The sequence below is a fragment of the Numida meleagris genome, chromosome 6 (genome assembly GCF_002078875.1).
Source record: "Numida meleagris isolate 19003 breed g44 Domestic line chromosome 6, NumMel1.0, whole genome shotgun sequence".
NCBI lineage: Eukaryota > Metazoa > Chordata > Aves > Galliformes > Numididae > Numida > Numida meleagris.
Genome location: NC_034414.1, coordinates 4,516,729 through 4,538,849, shown reverse-complemented (window position 1 = coordinate 4,538,849; position 22,121 = coordinate 4,516,729). Strand labels below are relative to the sequence as shown.

Sequence of the window (22,121 nt, the reverse complement as noted above, 5' to 3'; positions counted from 1 at the left end):
GGTGTGGAAGTTGTATTATTTTATGAAAAAAAATCAATTATATCTTTATTGGTCAGAATTTTTAACTCTTCATGGCATTACCTTCAGGAATGGTAGAGAACTGATGTGCCCAGTGCAACTCATAGGAGAAAGTAATATACAACAGCTATTACACTGTTTCATTTCCTCAAATTTAAGTGAGAGATGTAGATTTTATTATAAGCTCTAAGACACACTTCCCACATAACCTCTAGCAAATAAGTACCTTTCAGTTCTATGCTTCAGGTCTCTAGGCTTGATGTAACAACATTTTTTTTCCCCTTTTTTTCCTGTGTACTTGATTGCAAGCTATTCAAAGATAGAATATCTGAATATATAGAGATAAAATGTTTCCATCAGAACATAGGGTTTCTAATGACTGCTGTAAACTGGCCAGAGGAGAGCAATAGTTGAAATCAAAAGCAGTTTTAAGATTTGTAGATAATGTGTGCATTATCCTCTTTAACTGAATGCTTTCAGATTAAACTGGACTATGTCTGCTGTTATCTAGTGGCCTATATTTGCCCCAAGATGCAGCAATTATAGGGCAAAATTTCTATGTACGCTAAACCCCTGTCTCACCATGACAGTTACTTATAATAAATAAATAATCTCCCTCCTCAAAACAACAAAACATAATGCTTTACAAATATGATGTTTATATGAAATTTAATTATAGTGAGAAGTCGAAAACTGGGGAAGCCCCAGCCACTGGCCTGGGGAGATCATGTGTCAACAAACAGAAATGATTCAAGAAGAGCTGTAATATGCCTACAACCCACTTATTCCTGTGCCAAAGAACTAATGTTCATTTGAAAAGCTTTTAAGAGCAATGCAATATGTCACACAGAAATAAAGCCATTTGTCCTTGGTTGCTTAGTGATCCTAAAATAGAGATGCAAAGAAATTCATGGGGCCTTTATTCGGACTAATTCAAAAGGTTACATATAATTTTCTAGTCCTATAATTAAATACTCTTAACAATATAGTCTGTTAGAAGGAAACTATTCCTTCATACTCCATTTTATGAAAAAGACTCATTAAAATGTAGCTACATTGAGGATATTGCTTTCAAAATCTCTTCTAAAGGCAACAAGAATGAGTAAACATGACCAGGGTACATTTATCATGTTTAAGAGCGAGTCACATTTCAATTATTTAACCCATCCATTCTGTCTCCATCTTTCCTCTACAGGCTATTTTTTCCTTCACTTTCCACAATTCTAGGGAAGGCTGTTCCCTTTGTTAGAAGCAAGAAAAATTGAAAGCTTCCATAGAAAGGAACAAGTACAGAAATACAGAAGGATGCAAGCCTTCTTTCTATGAGTGCCACTGGCAATCCAGCGTTCTAAAAGGACAAGGAGAAGAAAATTGTTATTTATTCTTGCCACAGTCTTCTCGCACTCTCAGGCCAGAATATTCCTTATACAGATGCAACATCGTCTTACCACCAGTGCAGTAGGGATAATTGCTTAACATTTACACTGAGGTGTAAGACTATGTTAATACTTGTGGAGTACTTGGCATGCAGCTAAGCTAACTCTCACCGTAAAAGTAACGTGGTTCATCTGTGCAAAAATCTTAGTGGCATAATCTCTCTCTCTCTCGAGATAGATAAATAATATCCAATATATTGAAATAGATCCTCTATTCTGACTCTGTTCCAAAAAGCTCTGGATTGTGAAGAGAAAGCTTGGCCTCTGATCGCTTCCCCCCATAGTGTTGCATAGCAGGAACTGTTATCCCATCTCCTCCTACTCACACTCTCTCTCACGGGAACATTTCCACCACCTCCTTCCTCTGATGAGTCGCAGGAGAGCACCACATGGCATTAAGCACCTCATATTGACTAATTACCATAAAGAACTTTGCGTTCTCTGGACTCCAGACTGATTGCATTCCTGCCTCATCCAATGTATGCCACTCATATAAAGAAACCTACACAGAAGAAAAAAACAGTGAACAGAACACTTAAAAATGGAAATAGACTTTTTTTGCCTTTAAATTTCCCAAGTTATATCTCTACAGCTCCCTTCAGTCAGGTGTCCTTTTCCTCTTTTGAAAACATGTCCCCTGAAATTCATCAACCGTTTAGGCAGAGCACAGTAAGTTAAAAAAAAATGTGCTGACCAGTATTTAAGATTAAAGATCATAATAGGCAGATATTTCCTCTTTTATTTGTCATGTTGCTAGTGATCAGATATATTTAACAGTATTTAATTATACCAAATATCAGTGTAATCTACACTCATACTCATGAAGAGTTGAGGGCAACACCAAAATTATGAAGCTAGTCACAGATGTGCCAAATCACGATGCAGACTTGTGGAAACTGCTTCCTACCTCCATTCCCTGTTTTTTAAATCAATGGAGCTGCATGAACAACCAAGAGAATTACATTTGGAAAATATCTAGAGGCAGATTGTTTTATCAGATCTTGCTTGAATTTAAGCTGGAGGGTTTTTTTTGTTTTTTTTTTTTTTTTTAAATGAACGATCCTGAAATAGGCTTGTTTATCTCTATGGGCTTAATTAAAACACATTCTAATTTATACCGCAGTAAACTAGGGTAGAACTAGAGTAGCGTAATTTTTGAAAATGTTTATATTTAGGCTTAATTTCCTTCAAATAGTACAACGCATCCTCTCAAAGTTTTCAAAGTGATGTAATGGTGAGTCTATGGGGTATGATGTTACAATGTTGGAATGAAATTGCATCTGTTCAAACCTATGAAAGCAACATTGTAAGTAGTGGCCCAAAGCTATACTAACCTGTAAAAAAAAAAAAAAAAAAAAAAAAAAAAAGTGAAAACAGTCTTAATGGAATAAACAACTTTGAATAAAATTAAGATATTGCAGACCAGAAGTGACTTATCTGAGATTGAATCACCAGTCTTGACTATAGATGCCAAGCCAAATTCAATCAAGTGCAGTCTCTAGTATAACATCTAAATTCAAAACCACCTCAGTTCAAGTGATTATAGCTTTGCATGGAAGTCTGGTCAAAATTCAGAGAGGTCGTTATATACCATGTGCAACAGACTGGAAAATAGTACAAATGGCTGGAGAACTTTAACTTACGTGATACGTGGACAAGATTTCCTCCTGATACAAGTTGAAAGCAGGAAATCTACATCTGGCTATTCTCTCAGCTCCAAAAATCTATCATCCAAATGCAAATCAGAGGTGCATACACTGATGAGGGTAGCATGAGCACAAGTTAACGTATGACAACATGGCTCAATGATTTTTTGCTGTGACCGGCTTTTCTTGCTCCAACTCTTTCATTTCTTTCTAGGATCTGATTAGCACTCACGGTAATCTTGATTCCAAGCTCCAAAGCGTTTGAATTAAAAATGAGTTTACAGTGCTGTAGAAAAATGAAGGAGCTGCATTTCAGCTTGCAGAAGTTATTAATTTTACATACTGAAGTTGAGTATTTCATTTCACACACAACTACTTTGTCAATTATTATGCCTACCTTTGGACCTGCTTATACCAGCACTCCATCTGTAACCTCACCCTATCTCTCCAACAATACTGAGCCTAACTGCACATACAATAATTTCAGTTCATAGGGATTTTAACAAAACTTTCTCATATTCCAGTCTGTACAAATTTGAATCAGATTTTTTTGTCTCTTAGGGATTTGTTAAAATTGACTGTTCAGCACAAAGTTAAATTAAGCTGAAATCAGTCTCATCTAGTTTGATAATATAACATTATTTCTTTAAATGGTTTTGACACGAGACAATATAGTTTATATGGATACAAAATGGACAAGGGTTGGTAAATTTGGGTGGTAAAAGAGAAAATCCTGATATTCCTCTTCTCTTCTTGCCTGCTTTGACAGCACATCTGAAATTAACGTTGTAACTAACCCTCACTTTTCCATGGGAAGAAGCCAGGAAAAACTATGGTAATACTATCACTTTTGCTTTGCAGAATTCCAAGTTTATCTTTGGAATACATGCTAGAACAGTTTACTGTACTGTATTTTCTGTTGTGCTCGTGAGTGACTGACTAGGTGCCAAGCCCTGACATCCATTCAAGTGCTGACAATGCTACCAAAAAAAAGCTACTTCCCTGGTGTAGAAGTAAAGAACTAATGGGGTCAAAGGAAGAAGTATTCAGATTAACAGCACACATTTTTCATGCAACGCACTATTCTTTGGAATATTTAATAATTTTAGTACTCTGATACCTGTCTTGACACAGGAATGAATTATCTAAATTTAGGTTTAATAATCTAGCCTAGTTTTGATAGATGCCAGCTGTAACCTGATGGGACTGAGATCTAGTCCCACAGAAATCCCCTGTTGTATATATTCTAGTACGTTGGATCTCCTCACACTCATCAGTTTTATATCTTTCCGCAAATACCAGAAAAAAGATCTTAGGTTCTGGCAACCCTCTTGGAATTGGAAAATGTACTAGCTGCCAAAAAGGTACTGATTGCTGTAACAGAGTAGCCTGGAGTTTCTAACCTTTTCCTTTTAATATATAAACTTGATTCTGATTTAGAATCTACTTTCTTGACAGAGGTGTTTTCCTCTGTGCTAATTTGCCTCTAGCTAGACTGTACTTGACTCCATCATCTTACCGTACACAAACAGCTTCAGTTACTCAGAAGAACATATATATAATTTTTTATCATTTACTCCTACTTTACTGCAGGAGATGGAACAAACATGCATAGAGGAAAAGAAACAGTTCTTCTATTGCATTGTTGTTTTTTTTTTAACTGATTACCATATTTGAAACATTCCTTCCTATCAAATTAAATAATAACCTTTAGACAGCCCTAGTATGCCACTTATTCTTCACATCTTGACATTTCACTTCCTTTGGATAAGTGTTTTTGCTTACTGTCAGCATAATAAATTACACATGTTTGTATGATTGCATGCAGGCTATATATTTATTTAATTTTAGGTGCTCAGGCAATGCTCTAGCAAAGCCTTAAAAGCCACAGAAGCATTCTTTGCTAAAATGCTTTCTCAAAGAGTCTCTCTCATTCATTGTTGCTACATATGAGCCGTGGGATGAAGAGCACTGCTTATATTCCAGGTCGTTGTCCACCAGTCCTTTCACAGAACAAATCAGTACAGAAATATGTAGAATGTAGGCACCATGACAGTTCTTCACTACTTGAAAACATACTTAAATTCTACAAATACAACTTAAACATTGAGGGTAAATTAGTCCTTCCCTTCAAATGTGTTAGTAAAAGCCAAAGTCTTTACGCCCAGATTCCTAAAATAAATACCTTGCAAATGCATGACAAGTTAGATACAATTACTAGGACCATCAACACTGTGGAATCTGGTGCATGCATGTAGCAGTAAATTCACGTTGTTCACAGTGGCACCTTATGAAAAAATCAGGTCCTACATCAAGACTGCTCTTTGTAGGAAGTCATTTTGCACATTGGCATTGGGCTGATTAATTTCTGCTGAATTCTTGTGTACAGATCTTTGTCCTCATAATGTCACTCCCCACGTACTATTTTAATGTGTGCATGTATATTCTGTAGAATAGTTTAACTAGATTTGCAGCAATGTATAACACAGTAAGTATTTCCAATTTGGTGCCAAAACTCAGAATTAATCAAATTCCCTTCTTACAATTGCAAAAGGACATACCCTCTCTTTTAATTCTCCCATGTCTAACAAATACCCAGATAAAACACATGTCCTAGAATGGCAAGACAAGCCATTAGACTAGCACTGATAATGCTAAGAACCAGCTCTCAGAATTTCTTCCCACTTAATTTTCAGCTCAAAACATTTCCTAAGGAGGTACTGTGAATTTGTAATGGCAGAGAAACATGAATGAAATTCTCTCGTGAAGATGACAGTGTAAAAAATTAAGGACTTTTACTGTTTCACACCAATTACACAACATAATTTGTCATCATCAGTATAACCTTATTTTACATGAGCCACTCTAAAAATAATACCTCCTATTTATTTCCATGGAAACTACAACAGGTACAAAGAACACAATAACACTACTTAATAGAGCAAATTCTCAGCTACAAAAGACTATTTTCCAGCATATCCATCAGCATTATCTATGCATTTTTGCCAGTGATAAACAAGAGTCTGCATGCCATGCTTGCAAGCATTCAGCAAGTGTAAATGAATGTCAGAGGAAGTCATTTTTTCCACATGAAGGAGTTTAATTCCACACCATTGCTTCATACACACTTCTGTATCAGATACCATTTTGTCAGACTGCCCCTCTGCTGCCATCTGTCTCATGGCAATAAAACATCACAGAATAGCAGAATAATGGCAGGACCATACTATTATTGCCATAAGATCAACATCCAAAGAAAACAAAAGTTTGCTGTATTTACTATTTTCTCACAGCACCAGATTCTTTTTGTTTTGCTCTTAATTTCAAAAATAAATGCAAAAAACAAGAGAGCAGAAGAGACGATCCCAAATTTCCTCTGAAGTATGCACAACATTAAAAAACACATTATTAGTTACAGAAGTATGTGCATTTGCCTTTTTCAATCAAGACATATGGGAAAACCTGCTCTCATAAATATATGACTCAATAAAATACTTCATTATTACAAGAAAATAATAAGAAAACACTGCTGGATCTATGTAAAAAACAAAGTTGTTTTCAGAAAAGGTGAAATAATGGCTCTGGGTATGTATTTTAATATAACTCTGTAACCAATTTTAACTCAGAATTCTACATTTGAAGAAGTGAGACGTTTTAGAAGCTTTATCCCCTGGCTTTTGTGGACTATGACAGACTTCAGTGTTTGTCTACCAACATATGTCTGTCATCTTAAGTTGTCATTTACTCTGTGACACCCATAATAATTAACAAACTTTTCATAATGTTCAAAGGGCAATTATTATAGTCTTCTTAATGTTCAATTATTAAAGGATTAAGACTATTTAGAAAATACCTTCTTTGAGAATTCATTCATTGATGTAAAAAACATAGAAGTGGATTTGGACTCAAAAATACTATGTCAATGCCAAGCAGAAAAACAAAAACACAGAAGAACTCAAGCTCAAAGGTTGAGAATGGTTAAGCATTTGCAATTTCAATTGATTTCAACATGAGCTGTGGAAATATAATTTTGGTCCCATGTTAACTGGGGTAGACATTTGGTGCAAATATTTCCATTTGTAAAGAGGTGAGATGTTCAAGATGCAGAGACAGTTACAGTCACAATGCAGTCTAGTCTACTGTCTGGCTGTTATCTGTGAAGAACTGAGACTACGTTTTAATATATTTGTGTATGTTGATAATAAGCTGAATTTTACATATGTTTAGCATGAGCAGCTTGAATAGGAAAACTGTCATCATGTAAGATCAAAATATATCATCAAATTTGCGTGCACATATTCTCAAAGTTTCTTTCCTTAAGTTTCTTTCATTGTAAGCAATTTTCAAACCAGTTTTCTGTTTATCTTAGTTTAATTTAGCAAATGATTTAAAATATAAAATTAAGTATTAATACTGTGCTAAATGAGCAGACAACTACATTGCAAATCCAAGTATTATTTGCTTATAACTATGTAAAATCTAAAAATCTGTTTTTATAAAGCACTGCTTTTAGTGTATCCTAACAGAATTCCTGTGCAATTGCATTTCTACACAATTCTACACAAATAAAATAGACACACTTAAATTTATCTTGACTATTTCATAGTCTTTTGCATCTAGATTGATTAACATAAATAATTCAAAAGAACATTTTGATCATGGATAAATATCTCATTTTATCCACTCTGCATCAGAAAATTTTTTGAAACCACGCAGATATAACTCAAGTATTTTTTAAGCATTTTAACATAACATCTTAAGGTGTAATCTTTGAAAATAGCATCAAATGAAAGAAATAAACCATCATCTCCAATAAAATTAAAGCAAAAAATTCCCACAAAATTAAAGCAAAAATAGCTGAAATGGACAATTTTTTTTTCAAACATTTGATATAAGAAATGGGTAATATAAAATGCCATTTAATTCTCTAAGTTGATTAGCAATTCATTTAATCAATAAGGAGTTATACATTCCTCATTTTTAAAATTCCCTGAAAGTATCAAACCTAGATTGGGCGAATCCAGCTCTCAGATTCTAAAAATAACATTCACTTTTGAAGAGAACAAACAAAAACAAACTAAACCTAGCTTTCTCATAGTCCCTCTAGTGGACATCTCAACTTCTGCTGGGGGGGGGGAAACAAGAATGGAAGACATCCTCATGGAATACACTGGTTGATAAATTCATTGAATATTCTAATTAAAATACAGTGTTTCGTATTTCACTGCTGTGAAGATGGTTTGGAAATATAGCATTTACTACTTTTCTACTGGTCAAAATTAGAATCAGCACAGAGGACAATTTCATTGCACATACGAGATAAAATTCTGCCTCTACTATTTATGGCAAAATATATTTTACAGTATCTTGCATGTTGCCACGGAGCTGTAACAGAGCTTAACTTCAAAATAAAATCATCTATTTCATAAGGATTTACGTTTATAAAATACAGTTAATACAAATAGTTTTTATGAGCAAGGCAGACTTGACCTACATCTGCAGTGCAAAATTGGAATTCTTTTTATTCACAACAGAATTATTAACATTTGTATTTTGTATACCTGAAAACTGCTCTTAAGAGACTGGCATGGCTCTTGTCCCACCAGAAGACATACACACAGTAATTGAGATTGGACAGGATGCGCAATCCTCTTAAAGCGGATCAGCTATAAGGCTTGATCAGGTTGCTCAGGGATTTAACTAACTGACTCTTAGAAACCTCCAAGGATCATAGAATCATAGAATCAGCTAGGTTGGAAAAGACCTACGAGATCATCCAGTCTAACCATCCACCTACCACCAATAACCCCACTAAACCATGACTCTCAATGCTATATCTAAATGTTTCTTGAACACCTCTGGGGATGGTGACTCAACCACCTCCCTGGGCAGCCCATTCCAGTGCCTGACCACTCTTTCAGAAAAGTAGAATTTCCTAATGTCCAGCTTAAATCTCCCCTGGCACAACTTGAGGCCATAAGAATGGTGATTACAAAACCGCTTTGGTCAACTTGTTTCCTGGCTTGACTGTCCTCACAGGAGGAAAGTTGTTACTTAAATACGAAGTGTTGATTCCAAAGCAGTGAGCTTTTGAAATCAACAGGATTTTCACTGTGAGTTAAACTTTACCATCAGCAGAATAATTTAAGCAGATACAAACGTAGATCAAGTGTAACCTGGATGCAATAAGAGGGAAAGTCAGTGATTTAACTTCAGTAAGAGAATAACAAAATAAAAGAAATAAAACTATTTTTAAGATATGATTTAACTTTCTCAAGTTATTTCAGGAATAGAAAGCTCAAAACACCTCATACTGAACATTTCAAAACACAGACTTAATTTGACAATTTTTTAACTTAACAAAAATGGTGTCTAAGTCAATTCTATTTAGAACTATCATTCTCTAGATACAAAGCCTGTTTGGAAATTCCCACGTAAGCCACAAATTCCTTAAGAACTTCACCCTAAAGCTAAAGAATGCTGCAAGAGATAATATATGTACCTTTATGCCTGAATACTAAAAGTTCAATGAAAATTCATTTCTAATGAACAGTATAGGAACTTCAGTTTACTGATGAAACTTAAGCCTCATTTATTTTTCATTTCTCTAAATGATAGCATTAGTTATGTTTATAGTGTAAAGACATAGTGTACGCAATAGATATCTTAAAGATTCAGGATGGGTTTTTTGTTTGGTTATTTTTAATTAGCATACTAGTTGTCTGAAGCTACAGTAGCTACAGGGCTACATTATTTAATTCAGCCCTTCAATCACCGTAATATATTCCTATACAAGATAGATGTGCTTGTGCTAAGTATTGTTCACATTGCAGTCATACAAAATCCTTTTCACCTCACCAAGGGAAGGCAAGAAAATTATGCAAAAAAAAAAATAAATAGAAGAAAGCAGAAAGATTGGTACTAACTTCCTTAAAAAGTGATATGAATAACTGCATCGTGGTGATGAGTGGCGTCCCCCAGGGGTCTGTCTTGGGACCAGCACTCCTCAGCATCTTTATCATTGACATAAACAGTGGGATCGAGTGCACCCTTGGCAAGTTTGCCAATTACACCAAACTGAGTGGTGCAGTTGACACAATAGAAGGGAGGGATGGCATCCAGAGGGACCTGGACAGGCCTGAAAAGTGGACCCACAAGAAACTAATGAGTTTCAACAAGGCCGAGTGCAGGGTGTTGCACTTGGATTGGGGCAACCCCAGATATGCGTACAGAGTGGGCTCCCTGAGAGCAGCCCTGCAGAGAAAGACTTGAGGGTCCTGGTGGATGAGAAGCTGGATACGAGCCAGCAGTGTGCTCTTGCAGCCTGGAAGGCCAACAGTATTCTGGACTGCGTCAACAGAGGGGTGGCAGCAGGGAGAGGGAGGTCACTGTCCTCCTCTACTCTGTTCGTGTGAGGCCCCATCTGGAGTACTGTGTACAAGCCTAGGGCCCCCAGTACAAGAAGATGTGGAGCCATTAGAACAGGTCCAGAGAAGGGCCACAAAATGCTTTGAGGGTTCAGAGCACTTCTGTTACGAAGAAAGGCTGGGGGAATTGGGCCCATTCAGTCTGCAGAGGAGAGGGCTCCAGAGAGACCTAGTTGCAGCTTTCCCGTACTTCAAAGGAGCTTAAAATCAGGAGGAAGATCAACATTTTACACAACCTGATAGTGATAAGACAAGGGAGAACTGTTTTAAACTAAAAGAAGGGAAATTTAGATTGGATGTTAGGTGGAAATTTTTCACTCAGAGGGCCAATAAGGCACTGGCACAGGGTTCCTCATAGTAGATGCCCCATCCCTGAAGTCATTCAAGAACAGGTTGGATGGGGTCCTACCCAACTTCATCTGGTGGGGAGCAACCAGCTCACAGCATAGGGTTGGAACTGGCTGATCTTTAAGATCATTTCCAACTCAAGCCATTCTATGATTCTATGATCTCCAGCCCATCAAATATTAGGCTTTCTAGTTTCGAACTGTGAACATTGACTGCTGTCTCAACATTAATGAAAATGTATTAACATCTCTTAAATTTAAAATGGACTCTTACAAAAAAATTAAGAAGCAGAAGCACAAGAAGAAACTAACTGAACAAAAAGGAAATACTTTCCCCTATTAACACTTTCAATATTAACTCATGGGTCCCAATCTATAATCTTATAATTAATCTATAATTCTTAACAATAAACTATAAATGCTTTTCCATTCTGCAAAGTAACTTTTTGTCTGTGAACTCATGGTTGAGTGAATTAGCAGTCAGCCTATGCTCTCAGGTATGCAGATGGTGATCCAGTACGTTTTATAAAAGACAGCTGAGTCAGCAGAACAGAACTGCTTCACATCTTCACAAAAAGGGAAGAAAAATAGAACAAATTACATAAATCCTCTCTTATTTCTGTATTCTCGGCATTCTAAGGAAGAAAAAAGCACTGGAACAATGAGTTCTGAGAATTTTCCTCTACCATTTCTTACACAATTAGTTTGGTAATTCATTTTACATGACTTTTTTAGTTATTTTTAAAATTATTAGTATTTTTGGTACATATTTATGTTAACTACTTTTATTAAGAAATAAAAGGAGAAAAAAGAAAAGATTCATCATGTTCAGAATTCATTATGCATTCATTCAGAGTAAGGAAGTAAGGATGAACTGTGCAAAATTGTACATGAGGGTAAAGCAGTTGAATAGGATATGGCCCATGGTAAAACAAACAGAACAAAACACTAAAGAATGGAAATGTGTCCACAGATTCAGTGCTACAACTGAGAATCAAATCCCAAGGAACAGACCAGTAACCATCTCCGTCCTTGAAGCCCAACAGTCCTGACGAAATCATGATTTGCCAGTAGTTTTGACATTTTAGAGTTCAGTGAAGGTTTTTTGTTACTGATAAATCTCTAGAGAAGGAATTTCAGTGCTAGAAAGGTAAATTACTGAGAATGTTCTAAGTAAAATGGCCTTGGAGAAGTAGGAACACTGTTAGAATCCCTGAAACAAGGAAGACGATAAATTTCAGGTAAATGGTGCTGAAAAAAACAAAACAAAACAAAACAAAACCAAAGTTCGCTAAGTAATCAATACAAATTACGTATTTGGATTGGAAAAGCAGAACAAAATGGAATTTTGAGGAATGTATGATCAACCTGCTTTCCATTTTTCCTTACTTCCAGTACTTAGCTGCTACATCATCCCTAACTGGATGGCTTGAAGTGTGCTTACATATTTATAAATGAGTACATTTTTCTCACCAGAAATGGAAAACAGAGGCGCAGAACATTGCCAGACTGTTTGTAGCCATCAGTGATCATATATACACTTATACATGTTGATAGTGGAGAAGGAGAGCTTCTGCACAGGTACTATAGCAAGCAAATAACGATTTACTGGGATTTAGACTTAGAGGGAACTATTATCAAACAAACGTTTTCTCATTATTACAAGAAAGTAATGGCAATTGAAATTAATGATTGGAAGAACAATGTAAAAAATTTTAAGAGCAATCAGAGGTCAGGAAAAATGTCAGACTTTACAGTCAGGACCGATTATGTCATTTGATCTGACTCCAATTGCACAAAAAATAATAGATTTTCATTGTGCAAGACTCACTGATTTGAATTTTGTTATTATGGGTATGAATCAGTTGGATATATTTTCATGAGAGAGACTTAGTTGTTTGTGGACAGGATACTTCCTTGTGCTTCTATCATGTACTAAACACAAGATAGCTTGAAATAAAAATTTCTGCCTATAAAATGTATCTTTTCCTAAGGTCGAACTCACATTTCATACCATAAAATTCTTTATTCATCTAAATATCTCTTGCTGCCTTCAAGAAATAAGCAGTTTTAACTCTGTGCGTCCCTTTTCCAAGTTACACTGCACAAAGGTTTGTTGCTTAAGTTTTCATATCGCATTTTTGAAGAGCACTGCAGTTCTGCTTGAAGTTGACTATACCATTCACAGGGGATCACATTCATCTGTTGGTACAGAGTGATCTACAGAAGTTAGGAAGAACTCTTCTTCCTCACTTCAACTGGCACTCATTGGATTATAAGCAAATGGCTATAATGGGTACTACATGGAACTACAACATAGAAGAAACTGTCTCAGCAGCAGTAGGGTGCCAAATAAAAACAAAATTAGAAGTCAGCTATGCATTTCTACCACATTTTCTCATAAGGAAATGTCCAAAGGATTCCAAAGAAATGCTAATAAATCTATTCACGTACACAATAAAAATATATAGAAAGAAGGGTAAAAACTTACTGTGATCCAGAAGAGTATTCCATAGTGACGTTCAAGCTAATAAAAACCAAAGACAAACGACTTCCAAAATCTACAAAAATAAACTTGTTCCCACTGAAGTTCCTGGCAAGTTTCCATTGATATCAGTGTTGTAGGAATGATCTCTAATACTGTAGATTTGTGTCTAATCTATATTACGGTTATTTTTTGGCACAATCCTACTTGGAATGCAGTAGAGTGATATGAAAAGGGTGTTTTGTTTGCAAACTTGGAAAGAAATTTGAGTTGGATTAAATTGCACAATAAAGAAGCCAGTGAAATGGAACTTGACGCTCACAATTCTGGCAGAACAACTTAGTTTATCAAAACTGAAAGATCAAAAATACTTTGATATTGTTATTTTAAATTACAATCAAAAGGAAGAAAACAGAAGTGTTAAATTCTGCCAGATTACTGGGAAGTTTGGTTAATGAAATTACCTTCTTTCAAGTCATTTAAAGCTAGTACCCTAAAATACTGCAGAATTAAAAATAAGTATTGCTGGCTATGAAACAGAAAAAGCTATTAATCCTTTATCCTACCATGTTACCTCTCAAACTATCTTTCACAAAGCCTGTATTTCTTATTCATTCTGAGCTATTACTGAATTAAATGTGATTTTTCAATTCCTACTCAGCATACTATTTAAACTTGTTCTCAACTTCATACACATGGGGCAACCTAAATCCTTATCTAAATTTGACTTCAGTGTAAATTAAGTGTAAGTTTTCAACAGAGTAACCACTCCGGTGTTTGAACTGGGAACAGATGGGAAGGAGTCCTTCTGACTTCTTTTGTTCTCACAGGTGCTAAATCCTCACTCACTTTATGAGGTCAATTTCACACCTTTAGCAAAATAGGGTTAACAGTTCTTGATAGCAAGAAGTATCATTTTATTAAGTTGTTACACAAGCACAGCACACGCGGACAGAGAAACGGAAAATGGAAAGAAGCATAATATGAATCACATTCTTTCCACAGTATCAGAAAATTGATTGGAATATTTTCTTATTGTTTGCATAAATATACATACAGAATACACAATGAGGGTCCCCGTTGAGTTTAGATAACATCTTTTTGCTAAATTCAGCCAGATACTTATGCTAGGAAATATTTACATTAAGGATTAACTATGTGGCACAGGAGTTAATATAATTCATATCAGGTATGAAATACAGCACTAAGTTTGGAAATAGGTGTTAATCAATTGAAGTAATACGACATTAATGCTTTGCTCCCCCTACTTAACAACATGTCTCAGTCTCGACTTGGCAATGCAGTGATCATTGTGCCTTTGATCTCTTTCCTGACCCATCAAGTAGTATCAGTCAATGCAAAATGGGAGAAAGGCTGATGATGCAGTTGATGTTCTTTGAAACGAAACTAGACATCACCATCTCCATTTGTTGCCATTTGCTCCTTGGTTGCCACAGATCAAAGACAGAACAAATTCCATGACCTACAATTAGAAGGATCTACCAGATGCTAATAATTCCATGAGTCAGTTAACATAACATATTTTCTTTATTCTCTGACAGTATCAGAGAAATGAGTGAGTGCTGGTTAAAAAGAAAAATATTTCCAAAGAGGGAGGTAGCAGGTAAAATAAAAATAAAACCTTTACCCTGATAAAGAGGATCTTCTCTCCAACTCTGTATCTTCCTTGCGAAAGGCGCTCCACACAGAATTTATTAGGGCATTTACAAGGTGGATCTTCAGAAATGTGTTTAACCTGGAGAAAAAAAATAATAGGTGAAACTAAGTAAATTAATGTAGAAAAACAGTCAAGAGGATATTTATCATAACACAAAAGCATTAATCTAAGTCTTCAATGCTGGTATTTTCTTTTTTTTTTGTATTACCTTTTCATTGTCAACATTTTTAATAGTTCAGTCTTGATTTTCTTTATTTTTGAAAGATATTGTTTTGTATATCATCTCTATGAAGGGAAAATAGTAAACACTTCACTCAAGCCAAAATTCTATTGAATTTCTTGAGAACTTTGCATGAATTATGAATGAAAAAACTGAACGAGAACTGAGGATTTGGCCATTCTTGCACAGATACGAATGCCACTGTAATATCATTAAAATGGGAATTAGAAGATGAAAACGTATTCAAAAGTTAAAAAGGGTTGTTTACACTTGGCCTTAGGATCACTATAGGAAGCACAATACATTAACATGCACATTAGATTGCACGTGCACATCCTTCAGGAGCTGCACCAAATTTAACCAGACTCAAAAATCAGCCATACACTTGACTTCAAATGCAAGCCATGTGAAATAGTTTTAAAAAGGTGTTAACATTATATATGCACGTGTGCTCAATTCCTAAAAACTAGATATATTAGAATGAGAATGTTGATGTTTTAAACTATTTCCTGTAATCCCAGACTGTGGTTTTTCCAATGACAAAAATGATTTTATAGCTGTGAAGAGGTAAAAACAGAGACAGTATCACAAAATCTACAGAACTTCCTCAATTTGAGTTCAGCATCAAACTTCTGTAGATGCATGCTCAGTGAATCAGTGCATTCACAGCGAATCAGTTGATCTGTCGAAGTACAGCTAACATGAAAAATGAAAGTGTCGGTGATATATTTTGCCTTCTAAAAAATGGAATAAATACAGAAGAATCTTAACTTATTTATAAAAGGTCCTACCCAGTACTGTCAGGTGGAACTTGCAAATAGTGCACTTGCACTTCAGAAAAGTTGTACAGAGAATATTATAATGTAGTCACAAATCCGCACCAAGATGCTCCTCCCCGGTGTTGCTAACTACCCTTTGATAAACCCCACCTTAGACCATTAATGCAATCAAGGGTAACTAAAGGAGCCTCAAGAGTGCTCTGCTTTATCAATGCCAAATGTGACTCCATACTTTTCTACTTCTTGTCAACTGCTTGACTTCAACCTCTCATGAAAACATGGCCTTGCAAGTTATCAGAGTCATTAACACTTAGTGAATCTTTGACTCCTCAATGATCTGAAAGTAACACACCCATCAATGCCAAGAGAGATATGGTTGAAAAACTCTCATTTGACATTTGAATTGTGTGCAGAAACAGCAATGAGAAGTGCATCATTTTTGTGCACTGGGGTTTTCTTTGATGGAATCTGACCTAGCGCATTGGTGTCAAACAATGCAAAATGCTGGAGGAACGTCCTAGAGATTTTGTCCATCTCAAATAATATTACAAAGACCTTTGGAAATCTAGATTGTAAATCAAGACCCTGTAAAAACAGTCTGAGGACTAGGAAAGAATGTTCTATGAATAGCTAAAAAATGCAAGTGTTAAATTGCTTTAGCTAAACAAGCAATAAGGTAAAGCTATGGCACTCTAAGAGATACATTGGTTAACCAGAATAAATGAACAGAAAAGATTTCTGAAGTGAAACAAAAAATTTTAGATAGAACTTTAGATAAGAGAAAGTTGTAATATGCTAAACAAACTAGGAAAACATTACAAGTTAATCAAAATATTTCTTTCTATACCAGAATGGGGAACAAAAACACTTTTGAAAACAGCTGTGGTGACCTAATTTGAAGGCTAATTATGCCTGAAGTTGTTCGATTTTGTTATCCGAATAACTTAGTTACTTTGTAGAACTGGTAAGTACTCTTAGGTTGCGAGGGGTTTTGGGGGGCATTGCCTTTCTGTGAAAGGCATTTCATTTTCAAATTACACTTAGCAATTGGACTCTACATGTATTTGACACACAAAAAGTGTTATTTGAGTAGTCCTCAGTTTGAATGTATGATCATTGCGTTATTTTAAGGTCAATTATTCCAGTGTTTCTTATGACCAAGTGGTGAGTGTTATTAAACCAACTATCTAGACAGTCAGCTACAAAAGGTATCACATCAGTGAAGCCAATGGTCTACGACGTAAATCTAGTATAAATTGCTGAGGGTACAAAAAGTACATTCCTGCATCTCTTGGAATGTAGCAGCAAGTCCTCTAAATACAATCGTAGTCCATTTTACAGTGGCCCTCTGAATGCTGCCTGATGGTCAAGGATTTCTGACGTAATATCCGACGGTAGTTATCACCTCTGGAGACAAAATGGACATTCAAAACTCAAGATGAATAGTGTGAAATATGCCTTTGTAACTGGATCTACCAGCATTCATCTCAACAAGTAAAAAGACAATGTAGACAAAGACAGGTTTAAGACTGTTTTGAACTGCATAAGCAAAATAAAGCTATATTAGACATGGAGAACGAAAGCTAACAGATTTATGTTGGTGTAAAGCAGAGGATAATGAGACCTTCACTGCTGATACTTTTATTGAGGCTTCCATTACCTTACTATCCCAAAGGACACAGAAGTATTATTGACTGGAATTTGGAAATCAAATAAAGGAGGAGAGCAAAGAATTATATCCTATTTTGTGTCTGGACTATATGAGCACTGCTGCTATTTTATGGTGTGAGTGTCTGGGGCAGTGGGGGTCAGGAATCTAGCTGAAGGAATTCCATTAGGTTTCTATCCCTACTGCTTTCTAAATTAAAGGAGGTGGTTGGAGACAACCTTCATACTTTTTCTGTTAGTACAAGACACAGTCACCACTATCCTTCTGCATGTAATTGTTGTTTTTCAATTCTGTTGAAACATAAGTGAGTGCTTTTGAAAAGTTGAGGAAGAAGTACAAAATGTAAAACCAATTTAAATGCAATTATTTGCATGAAATAATATAAAGTATTTCAATAAAATGAACGAACATTATATCCCATCTGCTTTTTCTAGCAAAAAAAGTGGCACATGGATTTTTCAAGAAGTGCTTTGTAACTCCCAGGTGGCACATCTACCTTGTAATATAGCAGTTACTATAGTAACTGCTTCTTTTTATAGAATATATTTGTACATTTCAAGTTTAACCTTTTCATGGTCTCTAAATGTGTCCTTTTAATGTGAACCCAGTAGTTTCAAATAAACCTTTCTCGAGCTTGCAACAGAGATATAAACACTACTGTATGATGCATAAATTTTAATGAAATTCAAGGCAAGAAAAAAAAAGGCAAAGTCCTTTTTTTTTTTTTTTTTTTTTTTTTTTTAAAGCCATAGGAGGAACATGCAGAAGAGTAGCATAAAAACTAGGCTGAGACAACTTCTAAGTGTTAACCATCTGTAGAAGGCTATAGGGGCCAAATCTCATAGTCCTGACACAGTCTTTTCTCAGACAAAACACCAAGTAGGAGTTGATGAATAAGTAGTCAACAGAAAAAGACAACACAGTAATAAGAAGGGAACTTGGCCTTAAACACCAAGCTAGGCTAAACTGCAGATCTCATACACAATGTTACATTTTTTCCAAGCCTCAGGCATCAATAATTGTGGTCAAAAGCAAATTAATGCTACCAGTCTGAAAATCTCTAAAATACAGTGAGATCTTAAACTGAACTCTCTCTGTTTTGCAAGTAAGCGCATACAAGAGTGCATCAGATGGGAATAGATCAGCTGAGAAGCTTTCCCCCACAACTTACAGCATCATCCAACAGCTTCCCTGTACTCTTTTTCCCAGGAGACTTTGTTGGTGAGGGTGAAGGAGATGGAAGTGGGGCTGAAAGTGTTTCCTCTTGTTCAATCTCTTTTTCCAGCTTTATTAATCCAGGAGGCTCTACCCCAAACCTTTTGGAAACATGAAACAAATTAATAGTCCTTTTTAAGTATTTAATATCTTAAAACAAAATGGTGCAGAGAATTTGAATGGTTTACATCATACAACTGCAATAGTAGATTGCTATGCACATTAGTAAACAATTAAAAATATAAGAACCATTGAAGTTATGATTCCAAGTTAATGCAATTACATGAAATGGTAGCAGTTACTTAAATTTACAGTAAATGTAGTTTGTCTGATAACATATGTTTGTTAATTACTAATTTATGAAGTACACTAGGCCTGAAATTGCTGTAATCTGTAGGATTTACTTAAGTTCAGCACATTAGCACTTCACATTTTACATTGTTATTTTTCTGTGGGCTTTCTGTTTCTTTCTTATTTTCTCTTTTTGTTTACGCTTGTTTACATGATGCCAACTGAAAAGTGATTAAAGATTGTCCAGGGCACAAGTATTCCACTGGATTTACAGACCAATAAACTGACACAGAGCCAGTATTTTTCACAAGCAACTGGAGCTTTTTTTAACCTATTTTTCACAGCCAATCTTCAGACCTTTGCTTACAGTGGCAAAATACCTGTAGCTCCAACAAAAACAAACACATGCAACTTTGGCATGGAGAACCTAAAGCACAGCTCTTAGAGACTACGGTTCTTTAAAACAATATCTGCTTTTAAAAGATTTATGGCAAATGATGAAGTCAACATCTCAGAGCAAGCAGCAGAGCTCAGACAGATGTCAGGAGTCCAAAAGCCCATCTTATTTTCCTAAACACTGATAATTCTCCTCTGCTTTTTTCTTTGCCAGCATTGAACCCAAACACAGAATAACTGAAAGATTGCTTTTTTCAGAACAGGGCTTCAGCTTGGAAAAGCCATCATGCCATGTAGACTTCTCATAACAAATGATTTGTATAAATGAAACGATATTTTCTTCTGTAGTAGGCCAGATGCGAAAGTATGCTGACTTATCTAGGTAAAGATCTGGACACTAAAATATTGAGCAATAACAAGCACATTATAGAAATTTAATTCAAGTACCATAATAACATAAAAGCATAGAAGGAGAAGGTATAAATGCACACACCATTCTTTTATTTTTGATAAGTTTTAATTTAGTCACACTACTGCCTAGTAAATTAATACTTTAAAAAAAATCTAAGAACCAAATCTGTGCTTATTTTGGCTTGTCACTGGTGCAGTCTGCCTAACGAAAAGTCAACCAGCACTGAAGCAAGTACTTATATACAATTCATTTACTTCCTGTCTGTCTGCAGATGCTGACAGGCTGTAAATCATTAAATTCCCACTGGGCTCTAAGCCTACACCTGCATGCAGCCTTACTCATCAAATAAAACTCCTCCACTCTCCTAAGCAACAGTGCTTCATTATTTCTGCTGCTTCTCATAATCTCCAATTTTCATAATTGTGACAGGATTTTAAATTTCCCTGTGCTTACAGTGCTCCAAATTCCTCTGATGCCAAGTTGGAAGACAAATAAACACAGTAGTTTCCCCCCCATGCAACCAACCTAGGTGGATGTTGAATGGATCAATGCTAGAATGCTGGAATTGCAAAAACATGTATTTTCTGAGAAGAGTCTGTCATGCAGTAGAGGTACAAATTCTGTTCTGGAAGGTATGCTAAGAATTTCCTTTTCTACTTGTTTCTAGCCTGCCTTCTCGTAACTACAAGTGAAGCAGCATCAGGCTGTAACGTGAGCTCCAACAGACTTCTTAGAGCATCACTTCCCCTTATTTTACGAAGGAAAAATTGAAACGAATACCAGAAATCTTGAAATTGCTCAATAGTAATTGCCATTATTAACCAGCAGGGCTTTGCAGCACCATCTAAGCTGACATTACAGTTTTCCACTACAGTTTTCCACTACAGCTCAATGATCCAGTTCATCTCTGTAATTTGTCTCAAAGGACACAACGAGAGATAAGGCTAGAAGTGTTACTAATGTATAGGTAAATTAGCAGCTGTCTTCCCTTATTCCACAGAGCACCCGTTGAATGAGTTCTTGTTGAGCAGAGCAGAGCTAAATTCCATCTCTGCTTTGCAATAACCCCCCATTTCTTTCATTTCTGCCTCAAATCCAAGCCTATTTTCAGTAAGATCAGTGAACTAGATTGGTTTATGGGAACTATAGACTTCAAAGAAAAATTGTAATCATGCCAGCAAAGTGTGCTAAGAACTGGATCCTAATGAGGAACATATCTTTCTACTTCCAAAACAGAGAAAGAAGAGTAAATCAAAAGTTACTCAATCTTTTACTCCTCTTATTCTTCAGAAATATACTGAGGCACCTTTTCAAAGACCTCAACAGCAATTCTCCAAGTCTAGTACCAGATCTGGAGGTTGGTGGCCCTACCTGTGGCAGGGGGTTGGAAGTCGATGATCCTCGGCCCAAGCCATACTATGATTCTATTCCATGATCTCTTCCAAAAAGCAGACCCCCAAAAGACTGATAACAGACATAATTTGCTTCATAAAGCAAGCACAAAATGACCTCACTCCTGTTTTAAGCAGCACAACAGCAATGTCAGTTTAAGATGTTCTTTCCTGCACTTGAAGGAGGCAACTGCCTATTTTCCTTTTCCACAATAATTATAGTTCACCACAGCTCAAGCAAAATTGAAATCAAATATTTACTTAAATATTTACTTTTCTGTTACACTAACGTGGCATTTCCCTCCAACAGTTTTTGTTTCTTGAGAAACTTAAGGGCTTATAAATATTTTTGTTTGTTTTCAAAGAGGAGGCATTAGAACAGGAACAAGTATATGGACATATGTTATTTGACCTCAAAGTTATAAATAAGAAGTGAATACAATAAGATAAAATAATATATATATATATCATTAATATATTTTATATTATATACATACAAAATATATAAAGACTTTGTGATAGATATGTTTAATGAATGAAAATGTTGTATGGTTCAGGATTTGTTTTCACACCTGAAGTACATAGTATGCAAGAAATGGAAGCTTGAGACAGCAGATAAATCTGAAGGGAAACACTGAATCTTAATTCCTTTGTACACCTGTTCAGAATTCAGCTCTCATTGCAGAATGAGATTAACCTAACTCAACCAAC

The 22,121-nt window shown here is 35.7% G+C and overlaps 1 protein-coding gene across 5 annotated transcripts in view; it reads right to left on the bottom strand.

Moving 5' to 3' along the window:
• The window catches only part of GAS2 (growth arrest specific 2), a 107,259-nt gene that overhangs the window by 19,899 nt on the left and 65,239 nt on the right, over nucleotides 1-22,121 (bottom strand). For 4 of the 5 annotated variants that reach the window (XM_021402611.1, XM_021402609.1, XM_021402610.1 and 1 more), the window contains 2 exons: nucleotides 18,877-19,021; nucleotides 15,008-15,115 (listed from right to left, as the gene is read on the bottom strand). In XM_021402611.1, the coding sequence (XP_021258286.1) occupies nucleotides 15,008-15,115; nucleotides 18,877-19,021 (253 nt within the window). Of the gene's footprint in view, nucleotides 1-14,262; nucleotides 14,843-15,007; nucleotides 15,116-18,876; nucleotides 19,022-22,121 lie in introns of those variants that run through there. The other variant, XM_021402614.1, reaches the window with a different exon arrangement.